The 21,432-nt window shown below is 40.1% G+C and overlaps 1 protein-coding gene across 1 annotated transcript in view; it reads left to right on the top strand.

Annotated features, from left to right (window-relative positions):
* LOC120617061 (peptidyl-prolyl cis-trans isomerase A-like) overlaps positions 1–20,749 on the top strand; it is a 35,652-nt gene extending 14,903 nt beyond the window's left edge. The window contains exon 2 of the mRNA XM_039880653.1: positions 20,226–20,749. Within this exon, the coding sequence (XP_039736587.1) occupies positions 20,226–20,729 (504 nt within the window). The 3' untranslated portion in view covers positions 20,730–20,749. The remainder of the gene's footprint in view (positions 1–20,225) is intronic.
* The last annotated feature ends 683 nt before the right edge of the window (positions 20,750–21,432 follow it).

Genomic DNA, 21,432 nt, shown 5'->3' with positions numbered 1-21,432 from the left:
CATCAGGGAGTTCGGGTTTGAAGCGACAGCTTCTCATTCTCCTTGCATGGCTACACTAATTACTCCCCTGTAATTCTCAGTGTTCAATGTTTGGCTCTGCTGTGCGCTGGGCAGATGAACTCTCTTCTTGTTTGGTTACAAATAGATAAAAAAGAATGGTGGGTGGTGGGTGCCAGGAGGGGCTGGTGGAGGAGAAAATGGGGAGTTATTGTTAAATGAGTACAGAGTATCAGTTTTACAAGACAAAAGGAGTTCTGGGGATGGTGGTGGTGATGGCTGCACAACAACACTAATTTATTTAATATCATTGAACTGCACTCTTAAAAATTAAGATAGTAAATTTTGTGTTATGTGAATTTTACCACAATAATAACAATGAAAAAACGCAAAGAAAAGATGTAGGTTGAGGCTCTAGTCATCTGAAGGCTTGACCAGGGGAGTGATCCACTTCTAGCATGGCTCAGTCAAGTGCCTGGCAAGCGGATGCTGGCTGTTGTCAGGAGCCCTCAGTTCCTCCCCACATGGCATTCCACAGGGCTACTTGAGTATCCTTACAATATGGCAGCCAGATTCCTCCAGAGAGTCTGATCCAAGAAAGAACGAGGCAGAAACTCTTAATGTCTTTTATGACCTAGCTAGAGCAGTCACACAGTGTCATTTCTGTAACATCGTATGGGTCACACAGGTCATCCCTGCTTGCTGTGGGAGAGCAGTTCACAAGAAAATGAGGATAGCTGAGCGCCATCTTGGAGGTTGACAACTACAGTCAGTAATGGTGAAGGACAGGGATGTGGAAATAGATTCTCAGAAATGAATTCTTCTCGAAAGCTGTCAAATGAAAGCCCAGACCATAACTTGATTTCAGCCTTGTGAGACCCTAAGCAAAGAACCCAGTCGAATCTAACTGGACTTCTGACCTATCAAATTGTGAGATGGTAAATGGTGTTATTTTAAGCCTCTAAGTTTTTGGTAGTTTGTTACACAGAAATAGAACACTAATACAGAGTTGTTGTCAAAATGGACCATGGAATCTCAATTAGACAAGGAGAAACATAAAGTCAGGTAGTAGACTAAATGTGCCAATATGGTCAAAGAATTTTATGTGTGAATTGTGTGTGTTGGAGGGATGGAAGACCTGAAGGGACAGGGGCTAGTGATGACAACAAGGACTATTTGATTTCAAACATAATTCAGTTTCTGATGATGACAAAATCTGAATGGATAGACTGATGGATGTATAGATTGATAAATGTATGTATGTATGGATGGATGGATGGATGGGTGGATGGATAGAGAAAAACAACGTTCTTTCTTTAGAATAAGACGTTCTAAACTGATCAGTTGTTTGGAAATTTAAAAGGCAAGAAAGTTCATCTCTCATTTCTAGTCTCTGAATAAATAAGAAAAAGAAAGCAAAAATTGAGTTAGCTACATGAATGAACAGTCTTTCAATTACTTAGGTTAAATCAATTGAAGAAATCAATTTTGTTTTTCTTTAGAAAACATTTCATATTTTCAACCATAAGCACTTTTAAAATATGTGGTTTTTTAAAGTTCCTTAAATGTGGTCGTGGTCCAAGAAAGTATCGGAAGTTTGGCATTTTGTTTAGCTGTTACCTTCCCCCCAAAAAACAAAAACAAAAACAAACAAAAAAACCCAACTCTATTTAAAAATAAAAACCAGCAAACATACAAAACTTAACCAAACCACACATGATATATCCCAAGAACTTAATTCATGTTTATAAACTCAATAACTGAAGTAACGATAAGATCTAAAGCGGCTTCAGAATTAATATTACTAATTAATAAACACAACTTTGAAATATATCAACCATCTCAAAATGAAATACTCTATCCCTGAGTTATGACAAATGTGAACATATATATATATATGTATTTTATATATACATATAAAATGAAATAAATAGCCCTAACCCTTAAGAGTAGTTAGCCCTGTGTTGTCTGATTATGTTAAGAACCTTCAGTTATCTCCTCATTGACCAAATAACTCTGCTCCTAGAGATTCTCCATAAGACTGGAAGTAGCAAGGCACAAAACAATGACTATACATGGATTTTTATGAAAAAAATAGAAATGAGCTGAAAATCCAAAAATTTCTGAATGGCAATTACATTTTTATGTATCCATACAATGAAAACTTAAGCTGTCATTACAAGTCATGTCTCTAAAGAATATTTAAGGAGAGTATGGGCAGTGCTGATTCAATCATGTTAAATGAAAAATATGATATGCATATAGCATAGAATGCAAACTCCATAAAGGCTAGGAATTTTGTCTGTTTTGTTCGCTGCTGGATCCTTGGTACCTGAAACAATGCTTTGCACATAAGAGGCACTCAGTTAAAAATTGTTGAGTGAATGAAAGATAGTATGCTCATACTAGAGGTTTTCATGAATATATTTGCATTGAAAAACATGGATGAAAATGCTCCAAAATATTTCCAGGAATCATCTCTGGTTGGTCTGCTTATAGGTGATTTTAATTTTTTTCCCTTTACTATTTTCTTTCTGTAATTTATAAAGTAGCCACGATGGACACATATCCCTTTTAGCATAAGAAAAATTTAAAAATCTTATTTGAAAGAGAGAACTAGGGGACAGGACAAGTTGCATGACATATTTCTTTCAAAGCCAGAACAACTGTGGTAGATTAGGAATGGGCTATCACCTTAATTCTTCCTGATTCTTCCCACCTGGAGCCCCTCCACCCCACAGCCGTTATTTGGTCCAAGAACATACTTGCCAACTCAGCAAATGGGGAAATGCGTGGGTGGCTGGCTCTCCCTCCAGGAGCTCTTTGCCTGGCAGAGGCTGACCATTGGGTGGTATCCCCTCCTCTGCTGCTCAAGCATCCTATCCTCCCCTGAATACAACCTCCAGCTCATTCACATTGCGACATCTTTCATCCATGTTAGACTATAAGCTTCATCAAGGTTGGGCCAGATGTGCAGCTGATGAGTGGTGGAACTAGAGTGTGGACAGTCCTGCTTCACCTTGCTCCCTGCTGAGGGATATTCTCTAGTTAAGGGATTCTGCCCACTGACGTCCCTATAACTTCAGTCTGGCTCTCTGGAAACTGACAATACAATAATTACAAGAGAAACAATGGTTGTAGATCTTATTATGGATTGCAATATTCCCATAGCTCCTTTGCTCTTACAAAACCCTTACCCTAGTCCGGAGTAATCTCCTAACTTCCACTCACAGTGAGTTACCCCAGCCACACCGAGTTTCTACCCATCCCTCCAACACTGTTCTCTCTAGGGTCTTCGTACTTGCTGTTTCTAGCGTCATAGCCCAGAAATCGTTGCCTATCTCCATTCATTTAAAAAATTGTTTTGACTTTGTTAGAGTCCCCACATCCCACTCCATCACATCCAGGAAAAAAAGGAACCTAATGTCATGAGTTCCAGTGATTCCCCAGAATTTAGCACAGTTCGCATGAGACATGGGCGTGCAAAATGCTTATTAAATGAATGAATGCTCCATTGTTGGTGTCCGATAGAATTTTATTCATCATTTATACCTGACTGTAACAGGCAGGGTCTCTGAATTCCTCTGATTGACACTATGCGGAGAATAGGGGCTTCCAGACAGGACCCACCTGTCACTCCACTGTAATATAGCATCTAAGGGACAGACTGCAGTTCCTGGTGCCCCATGGGGCTCTGCACCAGGGCTGGAGCATGGGAATCTTCTTGCTTTCCAATTTGCAGGGTGAATAGGGTGAGACTCTTCTGTCCCTCCTTCCCTCCTTGCTCCTTCTCTGGTATGGAGCCACCTGAGGCCTTCTAGTGAGGCTGGAGGGAAGATATAGGAAGTTCCAGTTCTTGCCCAAATCCTTCTCACTGCAGCTGGAGACAGCTTTGCTGGGTCGCCTGCTCCAGAAGGAGGTGGAAGAGGAAGGAGGCAGGGTCTCTGTCTACCCTCCTTCCCAGATATGGAAACATTTACAAGGTCTGTGCTTACTCCCTTCCTGAATATGGAAACTAATTAGGTCAAGGCCTCCCCCAATCCTGGATGTGGAAACAGTAATGCTTTTTTTCCCTTGCTAGCAAGATTGCATTCCCTAGATCTACCTGGTACAGAAATCTTGTGGCTTAAGCGTCAGTGCAGTCGGCTCAGGCAATCCCCCCTCTGCTGAGGGGTGGAGGAGTTGGGGGAAAAGGCCTCCTTCCTTGCCCTTGAGAGGGCCTCCAGCCCCAGCTGGAGGGATTAAGGGAAGGAGGCTCCTGGCGTCCCTCAGTCTGGGTGGCTGCCTGGGAGCATCCCAGGAGAGACTGAGTGGGCCGCAGGGCTGGAGGCTCCCAAATCCATCGGAGACCTGAAGGTCATTAGAGCTGTGGCCTTCAAATTAGGTTACTTGTAACCCTGGAGGCATGCACACCCTGCAAGGGGTGGAAGAAAGGAGGATTGTTTACCAGAAGCAATTTCCCAGAGAGGCACCCTGTGGTTCTCTTTTCACTGTGGCCCTTCTACCACTTTACAAATGAATAGCACCCTTCTTCCCCACCCCCCTCAATCTCACCGAGTTTTCTTGTCCTGGGGTGTAAGAAAACCCTCAGGATCCAAAACCAAGAGAAGATTAGAAATACCATTTAAAGCAGGAGGGAGCGAAAATGTCAGAATTTGCTTCTGACAGATTGAGGTTTACGTCAAGTGAAAGGAATATGTTGATAATGATGCAATGTCTTCTATTTCCCAGGACATTTATCTGGACGTGTAGGAAAAAGGCTTTCACTAGCTTTTGCTGACAGATGATTGCAAATTGTAGCTCCATCTCCAATAGTCAATAAATATCCAATTCACTGTTATTCATTTCTCTGCTAGTTTATTCCTACCAAGCATTATTTCACAGAGTCAACTGAAATGGCGACTGTGTGTGGATTCTACAATATGATTATATATCATTAGTAGTTATTATGTATAAGATTATTATACTTATATGTAATTAAGTAAGTGATTAATATATAATGTATATTTAATTCTATGTTATTTATAATATAATAATAATAATCTACAGTAAGTGAGAGACATACTCCTTTTGTAAGCCCTGTACTTTCCTGATACCTTTCTCCTTGAATTTCATTGAATATTGTCTCATTCTAGCAGTAAGTAGCAATTGAATACTGGCTCTTTCTAGCAATCGGCAACATTCATCAAAGATAAGTACCTGAGCTAAGCAGTCTCACAATTGGGTTCTCACAATATAACCTGTTGGTTGGACACTTTCAGAGTTCTTTTTTTTTTTTTTTATGTAGGGAAATCGCGTCACCAAAGGGAGAGGTACTTTGTCCAATAGCTAATACACAGCACAGCCAAGCTTTGAACCCAGCTTGTTGGGGAGGGAGAGTTCTGATTCCTAACTAACCACTGCACACTACTACCTCATTCCTGCAGAGCTGTACAAGTTGAAGCCCAGTGTTCGGGGTGTGGCAATTTTGTGTGCCACTTGGCACCAGAACTTTCTTCTCAAATACTATTGGAAAACCAAAGAGACTGTCACATTCTTCTAACACTACCTTTGTATCTGCATCTGGGCCTCTATGGTTTCCCTTCCCCTGTTGCTATGCATGAACTCCTACACCCCTCTCTAAGGCTACCCTCTCACATTGGATCCCATTCTTTTCTCTGTTCAAGGGCATCATTCTAGCATTCTCTGCCTCTCTTGCATCGCCAAAATTTCCTCTTCTTCTGGAACATTCTCATCAGTACACCAACATGCTGTACTATATAACCCATCCTAAAAAGTCCACTTTGACCTCGTATCTCTATTCAGCTACTCCACCATTTATTTCCCTTCTCCTTGTTAGATCTAACTCTACAGTCCCTCTCTCTACTTCCACATAACTCCTTCTTTCCTAACCCCATTCCAATCAAGTTTTCCACTATACCATCCTCCTGAAAGGACAACACTAACCCCCACATTGACAAATCCAGTAATTGAGTTTCAGCTCTCCAAAGCACACTCCTGGAGTCAGCAGGGTGGAGATCAGCCCCCCTGAGCTATAGGAAATGAGAGTGAGGAAAGGATGTTTCAGAAGAGATGTAGTGAAGTTTTGGCAGGCAAAGACAACATATGGGATTGCATATATAGTAGCTATTATAAGAAAAGCAAGGAATGCATGTATGTTCAGATAATGAAATACACAAATCAGCTTAATTCAGATCACATTCATATTTTCCTTCTTCACTCACACGTTTCTGGTGGAGTAGCAAATATTTCTGGTCACTTCTTTCTATTCAACATTCAGCAAGTCATAGTTTACACTTAGTTGGGGCTGACTATATGTAAGGCACGGTTTTGTGTATTTTGCATAGATTTTCTTATTTTATTCTCTTCACAATCCTCTGAGGTCATACTTTTTAAAAAATCATCACCCCTTCTTCACAGATGAAGAAACTGAGGTATACAGAAGTTAAGTAACTTGTTTACAGACACAAAGCATGTTTTATGGAGCTAGAACGAGAGTTGAGGCAGGATAACTCCAGATTCCATCCTTCGACCACCACATGTTTTGATGTGTCTCCAGAACTCAACTCATTTTAAATGGAATTCTCATGCAGCATGGCATCAGTAGGCAGAAATGTCCCTTTATATGAAGTTCCTTCAAGGAATAGCAACTCATATATTAACATCAATGTATTATGTACGAAGGTACATCGATCATATGATGGTGGTTTACTCGAGGTAGTCCTATAGGACTCTCCTGGTTTCAGGAGAAAGAAGGCAGGCTTAGTTCACTTTAAGCCTCCTCCTGCTCAAAATGAGGGTTTTCAATCAACACATGTGGGCACTCTAGAATGGCAGGGGTGTAGCTGGTCATAGAGGGCTGTGAATGACAGAAACAACTCACAGTAGTTTAGGCAAAGAGGGGGAATTTCTTGGCTCTGGTAACCAAACCCCAGGGAGGGAAAGGATGTAGCTTTGCTCAGGGTGATAGAATGCAGCCAGCAGCTGTGACTTTCTCCCACTTAAGTTGACATGTTGGCAGCATGCTGTCACACAAGACTTCCCCATGAGGTCAGAACAGTGTTATTCCTAGGTTATTCATCTGTGAAGTGTCTTGCTTCCCTTATCCTGAAAAGAAGTTTCTTAACTGGTGTGTCCTGGGCCTCACACTAAGCCCATGGCACAGAGAATAATACAATAGACCACTTTTGGTGGAAATGTGAGTAGAGGAGAAGCAGTCCCCAAAATAGGGGGCAGCATTAGTATCCCCAAAGAAACAAGGAGGAGTGCTACATAGTTCAAACCAAAATCTTCTTTGTGGTGTCTCAGGACCTCCTTCTTAGAGGAAGTAACTTATGTATGTAATGAGGGCCTAAAAACTGATCTGGAGCTTGTTGAAAAGAAGAAGATAAGAGGAACAAGAATTCGACTTGAGAGTGGACATGTGAAAAAGTTTAGGGTGGGAGAGTTGAGGGAGCCAGACGGAGTTTATTCTCACAAGTGCGTAGAGGTATAGTGATGGAGTCAGATGAAGTGTGGCTGCAGAGGAGGCCACAGTGAGCCTCATGGAGCCTGAACTGGATCTTAAGGGTATGCTTTGGATAGGTGTAGTGGATATAAGGTTTTGCTTACCAAGTCTTCACTCTTTTAGCAGTCAGACACCCTTTTCATTTTGGAGAACCCCCTTTCCAACCCTCTCAGTATATGGGGCTTATGGAGAGCTGGCCTCTCTACTCAGCTTCTGCGACCTCTGCCTGGTCAACAGAAGCCACTGCAATTGGCTCTAGGATGGACATGTGACTCAATGTAGGCCAAAGAAACGGCCCTAAGAGTTTTGCTGCAAGTGTTGGGGTTTATTCCTGCTAGGGAGACCAGAGCCTAGAGATGCACAGAGATGAAGCTCTGATAAAAATTTCTGAGGACCTGGGTCCATCTATTCCTAAAGCCAACTACCCCTGGGCCTCTCAGTTACCTAATTCAGTAAACAACTTTAATGTTTGTTTGTTTATTTTTGCTTTAGCAAACAATATTTCTGTCTCTTGTCACTGAAGATTTGTTTCTAAGCAGGTGAGGGACAGATTTGTGTTTTGGAAGGATGTTCTTTTGGCTGGAGAATAGTATGGAGAAAGCAAGTGTGGAGGCAAGCAAGCATTAGAGAATTCTGCAACTTAGGAGATGGATCAGTGCAAGAGATGGTAAATGGATGCATACAGTTTAAAAACATGAGCGAAATGGGAGATGCATTTATGTGGTAGACTCCACAAGACATGGCAACTCTTTGGGATATGGGGAATGGAGAAGAGGGAAGAGTTGGGAATGACTTTAATGTTTGAAATGGAGTAGTTACAAAGGCTTATGATAGGGTTTTTACCTGTTCCACATATTTCAGGTGTAAGTAGAAAAATGAACTCAGATTGGCTTAAGTAAAATAAGTGAGAATGTATTAGCTTAAGATCTGTAAAGGTCAATAGCTTCAAGTACAGTTAGATCCAGCATTTCAAAAGATGTCATCAAGGTGGATCTTTATGTCTCAGCCTCTGGAACCTACTTTCCTCAGATCTGGCTTCATTCTGTCCCAGGCTCTCCCCTCAAGGCGGTAAAGATGGCTCCCAACAGCTCCAGACATGGGTGCTACCAGCTGAACAATCCCAGTGGCAACAGAGTGCTTCTATTTCAATAGTTCCACTAAAGTTCCAGGCCTATCCATGAGTCAATGCCTGAGATGTTGATTGGACAGACCTGGGGCTTTTTTCTGGATCAGGAAGTGATGTCATCACCGCTCAAACTACAAGGACTAAAAGTGGGGGTAGCCTGCCTCCCCACATAAAATAGAAAGTATATGACCAGAATAAAGGGGAATGGATATCGAGTGGGTAAACTAACAGGTGCCCACCTCAACGAGTATGAGATAACATTCTGAGTAACAAAGGGGGATACTTTTTACACAGGGGGGTATAGAATGGGTGTGGGAGAGTGAGAGTCATCTTCAGGGAACCCAGTGGCATTGAGGGTCTGGGGCCTAGAGTGAGATTGGAGACTTGATTTAGCTGCCATTTTAGATGAAATAGTTGGCAAAAACCTCTTCGAGGTGATGATATTTAACCTGAGCCCCACAAGATGAGAAGGAGCCAGTCCTGATCTGGCATGGAGGTGGGAATTACCTTGATACAATGAAAAGGCAAAATGAAAACCAGTGAGGCCAGAGCATGGAGGCAGGACCTTGTGGGCTGGTAAGTCCCTCCTTGAATACTAACTAGTATGGAAACCATAGCGAAATCTTAAGTGGAATGAGTAGGGTAGGGTGTCAGTGACGCTATGAGAACTACCTGAAGGAGGGCAAGCCGACCGAATATATACAAAAGAGAAGTAGAGGGGAGAGAAGCAGAGCATTTCTATATCATCTTCCCACTCTGTTGAGGCAGTTTCTGTAAGTTGGGTGTTCCACACAATCCGACCCAGATTGGTGTAATTGGCCTCAGTTTATAACAAGAAATCAGCATCCCAAAACCACAACACAAATGAGTATCTGAGCCAGGCTATGTCTAAATAGGAAGATGTTCTTGCGAATGCTGGATCACAGAACTGCCATGTGGATTATAAATCTCATGAATTCTACAGCCAAAGCTTATGGACAAGTTGGGTCCTGCTAAGCACATTTTTTTTTGTAAAAAAGAAGACCCTGGAGTCTGAATACCTGGTTTGGGTCTCCTGAGCCTGGAATGCTCCTCCATTCAATCTCCTTGAGAAGAAGGGGTTAAACTGTTTAGCCCATTTGTCCTTGGAACCTCAGCTTGCATCCCACCCTGGAATTTTTCTCTGAGCTGCAAAGCCAGGCCAGCTGCCAAGTCATATATACATTACTGGGTAGCCAGGCAACGCAGTACTTTTTCTGGGAAGGCTCACAGTGTGGTGACTGTTTTGTAGACGCCAGATTCCAGATGGAAGAAAGACTTTAATCCCCAGCTTGGAGGCTGTTTGGCACATTTCATTCCTGAGATCCTGCGGGGGCCAATTTTTACTCTGACTCTCCAGTGCAGCCATTTTGTCACATTCTGTTTCTGATGTTTAAATTGTAATCCTCTACAAGTCGGTTTCTGTAGAGTGGGAAATTGGAGAGAAGTCTGGAGGGAAATTGGAAAAAGACATGGGAGCAAAACGATAAATTAGGTGAATGATAGAAGAAAGAGAAAAGGTCGGGAAAGTGAGGAAAAGAGGATCAACTTCTTGGGTGATTAGGGAATGCAAATCAAAATAACACAGTGCCAGATTTCACTTTCAAACTAATCACAAAATTAAAATATTGATAAAAGCCAGAGCTGCTGAGGGCAGGCATAAGTGAGTACTCACATCCATTTTCAGGGCATGACATCTTGGAGGATGATTTCGTAGGATTTAGCAACATTTTAAATAACACCGGACACAGAAAACATATTTCCAGTAATTAACTCTACAGAAATGCTCACAGAAGCACATAGTTTAGTTGGGAATTACAAAATATTGGAGATACTCTGTCTGTCTATCGTTATAGGAATATAAGAACAGATAGAGTTGTGCCCATATTGTGGAATCATAAGCAGCTGTCCAAAAGCTGGATGCAGAGTTGTGCATTTGGACATAGAAAGTTGCCTGGGACATACTGTTGGGTTAAAAAGAGAGAGAGAAAAAAAAAAATCAAGTTTGTGAGCCATATGTAGAGTTGGAACTCAACTCTATTTAAAAAATGTGTGTATGTATATATTTATCTATATTTACTTATACTTTTATACACACAAAAATTTCTGGAAGGAAAAATTAAATAGTAATAGTGGTTAGCACTGTGGTATAAAAAGTTGTCCTGAATTGAGTGTTGATTCAAAAAACAAAAAAGCAAGGTGCCATACAATGTATAGAATATGATTTCATTCCCATAAAAAAGAATCTCTGCATGTATGTGTGTGCACACACGGGGACACACATACTTCTTTTGTACAAAACTTTCTCAGAGAAACAAAAAACAAGAAAACATTAATAGTGATTGGCCCTGTGGAATTGGAATGACTTTCACTAGTTAGCTTTGTAGATTTCTGTATAGTTTGCAGTTTTTTTGAAGATTGTTACTATTTTTTTAATTTAAAAATCTTTTAAAATACCTTTCAGAAACTTATAATTATCAACCTAACATAAATATTTTTAAGCAATTTTCTGTATGAATCTCTTTCTCTGTCTCTCTCTCTACATGAATATATATACACACACCTATGTTTTATACATCCATATTATATATATTTACATATATATATAAAATGTGTATATCCACTGACATGTATAATGTTTTATAGATGATAGATAGATAGATAGATAGATAGATAGATAGATAGATAGATAGATAGATAAATAGATAGATAAAAATGTTAATATTTTTTAAGGCTCATTATGTGGCAGGCGCTGTGCTGGTGGGCTACCCTGGGTACCAGAGAGGAGAAAGGGTTGGTAATTGTAACTGGAGTATCAGGATGGCTTTGGGAAGCTATTGGCTGCTGGTTACCCAATAGCCGAGGCGTGGTTTAGCCTAAACTGGGAGCGGTAGAGATGGGGAGACATGGCTAGATCTGAGAGGAGAGATTTGGACTGAGTGAGGACAGCTCTGAAGGAGACAAGATGAAAGGGGGCAGGGAGGAGAGACAGTTCAAGCCAGAAACAAGGGGATTTAGCTGCCACTGGATGAGAGAGGAAAGGGAAGAAGAAGAGACCTGGATGACCCTGTGATTCAGATGATGGTGATAAAACTCTACAGAGACTGCTCTGGATTGAGGTGAGGGAGGGAGAGCTGGTGTTTAGATGGACTTTGTTGAGTGCTAGTGCAACAAGGTTAAGAGTTGACGAAGAAACTATGGAGGTTTCTCAAAAATCAGACAGAACTATCACATGATCCAAAAATTCCACTTCTGGGTATATACCCAAAGGGATGAAAAGCAGGGATTCAAAGAAATATTTGTATACCCATGTTCACAGCAGCATTATTTGCAATAGCCAAAAGGTGGAAGCAACTCCCGTGTCCATCAATGAATGAATGGGTAAATGAAATGTCCATCTATACAATAGAACATTATTCAGCCTTAAAAGGAAAAGAAATTCTGACACAGGCTTAAATATGGATAGACCTTGAGGATATTATGCTAAGTAAAGTAAACTAGTCACAAGAAGATGAATACTATATGATTCCATTTATATGAGGTATTTAAACCAGTCAAACATATATATTTGTGTGCAGATATTTATATATATCCACAAAACCTTCACCACTATCAAGACAGTGAACATATCTACTGCCCCCAAAAGTTTCTTTTTGCCCTTTTACAGCCTCTTCCCTTTTGCCTCCTCACACTTCCTCCCTGAGAAACCACCAGTCTACTTCGTGCCACTATATTTCATTTGCTTTTTCAGACTTGTATATACATGGAAGCATGTAATATGTCCTCTTTTCTTATTTGGCTTCTTTTACTCTGTTTAATTGTTTTGAGATAATTATATGTTGCTGACAATTACAGTTTGTTCCTTTTCCTTGCTGTATAGTATTCCATTGCATGGATGCACCTCAATTTATCAGTTCATCTATTGATAGACATTTGAGTTGTTGCCTGATTTGGGCTATTAAGAATAAAATATCTATGAACATTCATATACAAGTCTTTGTATAGGCATGAGTTTCATTTTCCCTTGGGTAAGTCTCTGGGAGTGAAATGGCTGGCTCATACAGTATGCCTATGTCTATATCCTCCTATATGGTTCACAGGACACTGATTCAGGTTGCGTGGCAATGTACTGAATAATTTTTAGTATAAGTATGTCCCAAATAATACATGCACTTATAGTTTATGTGAAATTCAAATTTAGCTGAGTAACCTACATTTTTATTTACAAAATCTGAAAGTTCTAGACGTCTCTCAATTCTTTGAGGTCTCAGCTCAAATGTCATCTCCCCAGATAGTTCTTCACTAAATCCATCCCCACCTAGTACTGTTCCCAGCACCTTATCCAGCTTCATTTTTTTCCCTGTTGCTTCTCACAACCTGACTCTGTACATCAATTTCTTTGTTCATTTTCTATTTCTCCCCACTACTGCTGCACCAGCAACACAAGGTTAGGGATGTTGACTTGTTCTCTGTTTTATCCCCAGTACTTACAAGAGTGCATGGTACACAGTAGACATTCAAATAGTATTTTAAATAAATCTAAACTCCAGCTTCCTCGTGTTACATCAAAGCCCACAGCCCCTGTTGGTGGTTTGAAACTAAAAACAACTGAAGGCTTTCCAGATCATGTGTACGCATGTGTGTCCAGGCAGCTGCATCCAAGGACATAACTAACAGCTAAGCCCCCCTGGATCTATGCATTACTTGGTCAGCACATTCTCTTCCCAATAAAGTGGCTCAGAGCCCAGAGAGGTTTTGCAATCCTCACCACACCCCATGTGAAAAAATGTCTTCTAATCATTTTAGTTTACAGATGGATTTGAGGCACAGAGCCATTCAGGACAGATCAAGGTTGGGTGTGAGGCTGGCTTTGTTTTGCAAAGCGAATGGTAACCAGGACCCAAAACAGGGATCAAGAGGAGAAGTGCATTTGTGGGTAGAGGGATAGAGGCAGTAACCTGAATGTAAAAGAACTGAGACCCTGCAGTTAGTGGCATTTGGGAGCTGAGGTTGAGGAGAGAGATCTGGGCTAGAACTGGCACACCCTGTGGTGGCTGGGCTGTGGCCTTAGCTGAATTGTCTTGGAATAAAGTTTAGTGAGGAAGACAGGCAAGGACTGTCCACACCTTTTGTGGAATGCATAGGTTCTGTTGGAAGCAATTATCAGTTCAGGCTGATCTCAACTGAGTATGTGAGAAAAATTTACCATGATGGCCTAAATTAATAATATTTTTCTTCTATAACTGAGGATGGACTGTTATGGTTCAATAACTTCATTAAAAACCCAGGCTCCTTTTGTCTTTCCTCCTCATCTTTCATTGTGTAAGGCTCTCTTCCTTCTGGTCACAAGATGGCTGTTGTACTTCCAGGCATCACATCCATGTTCCAGACAGAAAAAAAGTGTAAAAGGCCGAATTTCCTCATGAAGCTTTGCTTTTTATTCAAGAATAAATGCCAAGATAATTTTTTGCCATGATTCATTGGCCAGAACTAGCTCGCCTGCCCCATTCATGCAGCTGCAAGGGAATTCTAAGGAGGTAGATATTTTTAACTGAGCACATTGCTGTGCTAAAAAAAATTAGAGTGTGTATTTAAAAAAATAAAAAAGAGTAGAATGGATGTCAAGTAGGCAATCAGAGTTTTTGGAATAGTCAGTGATAAAGTGGGAAGAGAACTTAGGAAAGAATTGGGTATGAACAGGGCTCCAGAAGCCAGGAGGGTAACTAGAAGGAGGGCTGAAGACTTTTTCCCCTTAAGAGCCAAGGTTTGGAGAAGAGTGGAGAAGGATATTAAAATACCTCTCTTCTTTATCAAATGCCTATTATGAGCTAGACAGCACACCAAGCCTTTTTCTAACTAGTTTTCTAAAACCTTCACCACCATCCACTGATGTAGACATTATCATCTCCTTTATACCGGAGGCAGAATGAAACCTTTCAGGAGTTAACTAACTCTTGTCACTGTTGCAGTTTCTTGAAACCGTTCATTTATTTGTTTGAACACGTAGTAAATTTACTTGACATAAAGATCCAAAGAAATAGAATATTCATTAAAGAGTGAATTTTTGTGCCTATTCCTGTGTCTCGCCTACCTAGGTCACCTCTCCAGAGACAATTACTGCTAACAATTACAGTCCATCTTCTTTATTTGCAGATTCCATATTTGTGAATTTGCCTACTCATGAAAATGCATTTTTAGCCCCCAAATCAATATTCATTGAGTTTTCAAAGCCATTCACTGATGTGCAGCAATGAAAAATTTGAGCAATTCCACGTGAACGTTCCTAGCTGAGTTTGGACAAGGTAATGATGCTCTTCCATCTTGTTTCAGCTCTCATGCTATAAACAAGTGCCCTTATAGCAATCTATTTAGTGCCACATTTGGGGAGAAATTTTTGTGATTGTTATTAGAGATTAGCCTGTTGAAAATGTCCTCCAAGCATAGGGCTGAAATACTGGCTAGTGTTCTCAAGTACAAGAAGGCTGTGATGTGCCTTATGGAGAAAATGTTTTAGATAACATTTCTATATATTTCTATAACTATAACTCATTCAGGCATGAGTTATAGTGCTGTTGGCCATGAGTTCAATTTCAACAAATCAACCATGTATTTTAATAAGGGGCCTTTAAATAAAACTCATATAAAACAAGTTTATGTGTAGATCAGTTGACGAAAATGTGATTCGATATTGGCTAAATCAGCATTCACAGTGGCTTTAGAGAACATAACTACCACCTATAACGGGAATTGACCATATATATCTTTGTAGAGATGTTCTGAGCATGTACCAGCTTACATATCTCTTTCTATTTGCTTATACCTTCCACACACACATAAATGTGTGCACATTTTAGACACTATTCTGCATGTTGATTTTTATACCTGGCAATATGTCTTGGTGATTGTCTTCTGTTAGTTTGCCCCCTAAGAAGTAGACACTGAAACAGCATTAGATATAAAAGAGATTTCTTGGGGGAAGACCTGTGAGGGAAAATTGAACAGGAAGCTTGGGGAGTCTAGGACAACTGTTGAATTCTGATGCAGGTCTGACTCTGAGTAAAGAAGAGAGTGGATTAAGGTAGGTTGGGTGGAAAAGTCCTAGCTTGCAGTATAGTTCTAGGAAGGTTCAGGAAGGCTGTTGGGGCAGTCCTCTAGTTAAAGTCACCTGCCTGAGGAGTCCTGTGCCTCCCAGGAGTGGGTCTGCACTGATATCCCCACTGGGTGCAGCCTGGGGTCAGTATGGCTTTGGTGCCATTACAGTGATGAATTTCAGAATGCAACAGCTGAGACTGTTGGCCAATGGCGTTAACTGTGGGAAGAGATCTGAGAAGTGCCAGCTCATGACTGCCATATCCTCTGTTGCTACAGTCATGCTGCCTCATTAATTTTAATAACTGAAAAAAGATTCTGATGAATAGATTTATCCACATCGATTGAATCAGTCCTGATGAGTGGGGAGTTTCTAATCTCTTGCTATTACAAACAACACTATGGTGGAAAATCTTATACACGAGTCCTTTTTCAAGAGTGTGTCTGCTACATGACAACTCAAAGAAGAATCATTGCAGCAAAGCATTTCTGAATTTGTAACTTTAACAAATATCATCAAATTGTTCTTCGGAGTATGTACCGTTACAGGTCATCCTCCTCCAACCCAACCATGCATGAGAGTAGCTGACTCCTACACTTTCACCAACACAGTACATGATCAAGTTTTTAATCTCTGACTACCTGCTGAGTGGGAAATGGTATGCTGAGGTTTTATTTGAGGTTTCTTTTATCATGGTTGAGGTTGACCATCTTTTCATACATATGAGAGACTATTGGTGTTTCTTTTCTGTGGACAGTTGGTATTTAAATTTGCTTGAGCTGTATGCTATCTATTCCTTCATTTGAATTTAAACCCTAGAAGGACAAAGGCTATGCTTGATTCTTACTGTCGTACGCCATCATCTAGAACACACCTGGCTCAGAGCTGGGGGATTGCACGGACAACCACAAGGCTGGCAAAGAGCAGTGCTGGAAATTGAACCCATTTTGCTTGGTCCTCAATGTACTGCCAGACACAGGATACCAGGTGGTTTATGTTAAACATCCCTTTTATCTCTCACTGCCTTTGCATGCATCGTTTCCCTATCTCGGCCCATGACAAGACCATGGCTCTGAAGATAACAAGAAGTATCAACCTTCATGTCACATGACTCCGGAATAGAGAAAAATGCATTTGAGCTAAGGATGAGTAGGCTGGAAAGTTGGTGCAAATCAAGACAGAACAGTTTGAGTTTTAACAGATGGCCCAGTTTCCAGAGGCAAATTCAACTCATCAACCTACCCTGGGAATTTCCTCTGGGCTGAAAAGCCAGGTTTGATTCCAAGAAATATATACATTGCAGTGTGATTAAGCAAGAGAGCAGTGTTCTTGGAGCCACAGCACCATGTGGTCAGTATTTGGGAGACATCCACTTCCTGACAGTAAACAGATTTAAATGCACCATCTGTTTTGCAGTTATTTTTCTGGACCCATTTTTAGTCAGCTTCTCTCTCTAATTTTCAGGTTCTGACAACCTGTTTTTCTTTTTCTTTTTGTTCCTTAAAATGACATAAACCAGTATTTGCTTTTTTTTCATGTACCAGGCTTGATTATTTTGAGTTCATTTATATACCTTCATTTGTTCCATAAAACTTAATAAGCAACACTTTTTTTTCTGTTGATTTTGTCATCAGTTACAATAAATAAGAACTTACAAAATAGTGTTTAATTTTGTCCTTTAACTGGTGGAAGGATATATATATTAGAGACATAAAAAAGAAAATTGATATGCAGGAGATGAGCAAAATTTAATCATGTACTCTTAAATTCTGTTAACTTTGGATAATTCTATTTATGTTTTTCTTTTAGGACATGAGAAAATTCCTTTGGGCAATTTCTTACAAGAGGGTCATTTATTATGTGTCTCATGACAATTTGACACTTCAGGACAGAAAATATGAAGGCCTTGGAAACCTCTTGTTGTTCATCCTGAGAACTCTTGGGTGTATGCAAATTTCCAATGATGATAGAATGAATGAGCTCAGTTTTGGGGTTCTGTTCACAGAGGCTTTATGAAACTTGAAAAGTCGATTTTTAAAAATGTTTATTTTCCATTGTTTTTATTTTTCACTATAAAAGTACTGCTTGTTTGCATAAGGAAAATCAATTCCCCTCAGCATTCCACAACCATGTTAAAAGACTTGCTGTGTGTTCTGTTAGTCTTTCTGTTTCTGTAGCTGCCTCATGTCCTGCTGTGGTTTTTCTAATTATATACTGAAAACTGCTCCTCATCCAGTGCCTAACTTCTCTATTTTTAATTCCCTTGCTGATTCTCACCCAGTGCAATTTGGGCAAGTCACTTTATCAGCCTGTGCCGTAGGGTTTATCAACCTGTACCACATGTAGGTTTCCAACACCCTCCTTCATTCATGCTATCAGTCAATTTTTATTATATGCCACATGTCCTGGGCCACTGCTTTCACAATTTCCAGGAGACCACATCCCCTGAGTATCAGTCCTGAACTGCTAATATCATTTTCATCCTCAATCACACACTTGGAAATCTCCACAGGGTGGATTGGACCACAGACCACATCAGCATCTGACATGTTATAAACTCGGCACCCCAACCAAAACCTTTCCTTTAACACTCTTTTGGGGGAACCAATGTGTCTCCAAATTAACTATTGAATGCTTATTTGCTGAAAGCCAAGTTTCCAAATGATCACATTGTTAAAATATCCCAATTCGCTGTCTTGTTCCAAGGTTTTTCTTAGAAAATAAAGTTGAAACATTTCACTTATTTGAATCAACAATACTACTTAATGAATATCTTCGGGACATTTACTATAGGCCAGGTGCAGTTCTCATGTCAAGATTAAAATAGTAAGACAGCATAAATTCTCATCCTACAGAATGTCCAGCCAAGTGGAGGAAATAGTCGAGAAGTACACAAATAGGGTAGAAGACCTAAATAGATATTTCTCCAAAGAGGAAATACAGATGGTCAATAGACATATGAAAAGATTCTTAAGATCACTAATCATCAGAGAAATACAAATTAAAACCACAATGAGATATCACCTCACACCTATCAGAATGGCTATCATCAATAAATCAAAGAACAAGTGTTGGTGAGGATGTGGAGAAAAGGGAACCCTCATACATTGTTGGTGGGATTGCAAATTGGTATAGCCACTATGGAAAGCAGTCTGGACGTTTCTCAAAAAATTAAAAATGGATCTACCTTTTGACCCAGCAATAGCACTTCTGGGTATTTGTCCAAAGAAATAATAATTCGTAAAGATCTATACGCCCCTGTGTTCATGGCAGTACAATTTACAATAGCCAAGATATGAAAGCAACCTAAATGCCCATCAACAGACAATTGGATAAAGAAGTTATGGTTCACATATATGATGGAATATTACTAAGCCATTAAAAAAGTGAAATCTTACCATTCGCAACAACATGGATAGACCTAGGGGTTATCACGCTGAGTGAAATAAGTCAGACAGAGAAAGATAAATACCATATAATTTCACTTATATGTAGAATCTAAGGAACAAAAAAAACCAACCTAATCGAAAATACACTCACAAATATAGAGGACAATCTGGTGACGGCCAGAGGGGAAGGGGTTGAGGGACTGAGAGAAAGGGGTGAAGGGTTAAAGAAGTATAAATTGGTGGTTGATAGATGGTCACAGGGATGCAGAGCACAGCATAGGGAATGTAGTCAACAGTAATGTAATGGATATGTGTAGAGCCAGAGGAGAGAAGGAGCAATCGGGAGATCATTTCATAAACTACATAAATGTCTAACCAGTGTATTATATACCTGGAACTAATAAAATAAAAAAATTTTAAAGTACATTATAATACATTAATAACATTAGGTAGTCATAAAAAATATAGCGTGAGGTAGTGAAAGAAGGCAGACAATAAATAGTATAATTAATATAATATAATAATATATAATGTAGTATAATATATGATATACATAATGGTATAGTATGTGATATATGATGTAACATGTAACATAAAAATGTAATATACTATTATATGTAATAATATATAATACAATATATGATATAACATGATATGTAATATAATAATATAATGTAATATAATGTTATATGGAATAATATAATATATAATATAATGTAATATAATGTTGTATGGAATATAATAACATGTAATCATGTGGTATATAATAATGGAGTATTTAATATAGTATAATATATGTGTAATAGAATCATATAATGATATAATGTAATATGTAATAATATAATGAGGTAATGTAATGTCAGGTAGAGAGAAATGAAGCAGGTTGAGGGGTAGAGAGTGAGGACCAGAACTGTTTATGTGCATAGACAGGAAGTGACCAGTGAACTGAAACTTGCAAGATGTGATCAATTCTGCCGTTGCAACATTTGGGGGAAGGGCAGAGGGAAGAGCAAGTGCAAAGGCTCTACGTGGAGACATATAGTGTGTTCAAGAAACAGAAAGGAGGCTTTGCAGATGCCACCGCTCCAGAGCCATTAGTCTCAAGCCTTGGTCAGCTCAACTGTGTTCTTTGACATTGCCATTGACTGCAAGCCCTTGGGCTGCATCTCCTTTGAGCTGTTTGCAGACAAAGTTCCGAAGACAGCAGAAAACTTTCATGCTCTGAGTACTGCGGAGAAAGGATTTGATTATAAAGATTCCTGCTTTTACAGAATTATTCCAGGATTTATGTGCTGGGGTAGTGACTTCACATGCCATAATGGCACAGGTGGCAAGTCCATGTATGAGGAGAAATTTGATGATGAGAATTTCATTCCGAAGCAAACAGGTCCTAGCATCTTGTCCTTGGCAAATGCTGTACCCAACACAAACAGTTCCCAGTTTCTCATCTGCACTGCCAAGACTGAGTGGTTAGATGGCAAGCGTGTGGTCTTCAGCAAGGTGAAAGAGGGCATAAATATTATGGAGGCCATGGAGCACTTTGGGTCCAGGAATGGCAAGACCAGCAAGAAGATCACCATTGCTGACTGTAGACAACTCTAATAAATTTGACTTGTTTTATCAGAAAGGAAGGAAAGAAGGAAGGAAGGAAGGAAGGAAGGAAGGAAGGAAGGAAGGAAGAAGGAAGGAAGGAAGGAAGAAGGAAGGAAGGAAGGAAGGAAGGAAGAAGAAAGAAGGAAGGAAGAAGGAAGGAAGGAAAGAAAGAAGGAAGGAAGGAAGGAAGGAAGGAAGGAAGGATGAAGGAAGGAAAGAGAGAGAGAGAAAGAAAGAGAGAGAGAGAGAAAGAAAAGAAAGAAAGAAAGAAAGAAAGAAAGAAAGAAAGAAAGAAAGAAAGAAAGAAAGAAAGAAAGAAAGAGAAGGGACTGTGGTGTGGCAGGAGTGGAGGGTATGAGGCAGACAGTGTGGGGAGGTCAGAGCAGATGGGAGAGCACCAACAGATCACATGGGACCTTGTAGGCACGCGTGAGGAGTCTGGATTTTATTCTGAGCATGAAGAGTTTAGAGCTTGTTCTGAGCATGATGAGGAGCCCTTGGATGGTTTCACTCATCGTGGTGACATCTTACCTGCATTTTGCTTTTGCTGTATAGGGGCAGAGAGATGGGGCAACAGCTAGAGAGAGACTCGGGATCTAGAAGGCACTGCTTTTTAAGATGATAGATGTTACAGCCTGTCTGCACATTGGTGGGAATGACCTAGTATGGGGAGGAAACCGAATGGTTGATGCGGGAAAGAGAAGATGTCCAA

This window comes from Pteropus medius, unplaced genomic scaffold, assembly GCF_902729225.1.
Source record: "Pteropus medius unplaced genomic scaffold, Ma_sr-lr_union100, whole genome shotgun sequence".
Taxonomy (NCBI): domain Eukaryota; kingdom Metazoa; phylum Chordata; class Mammalia; order Chiroptera; family Pteropodidae; genus Pteropus; species Pteropus medius.
This window is presented reverse-complemented; position numbering and strand designations above follow the sequence as displayed.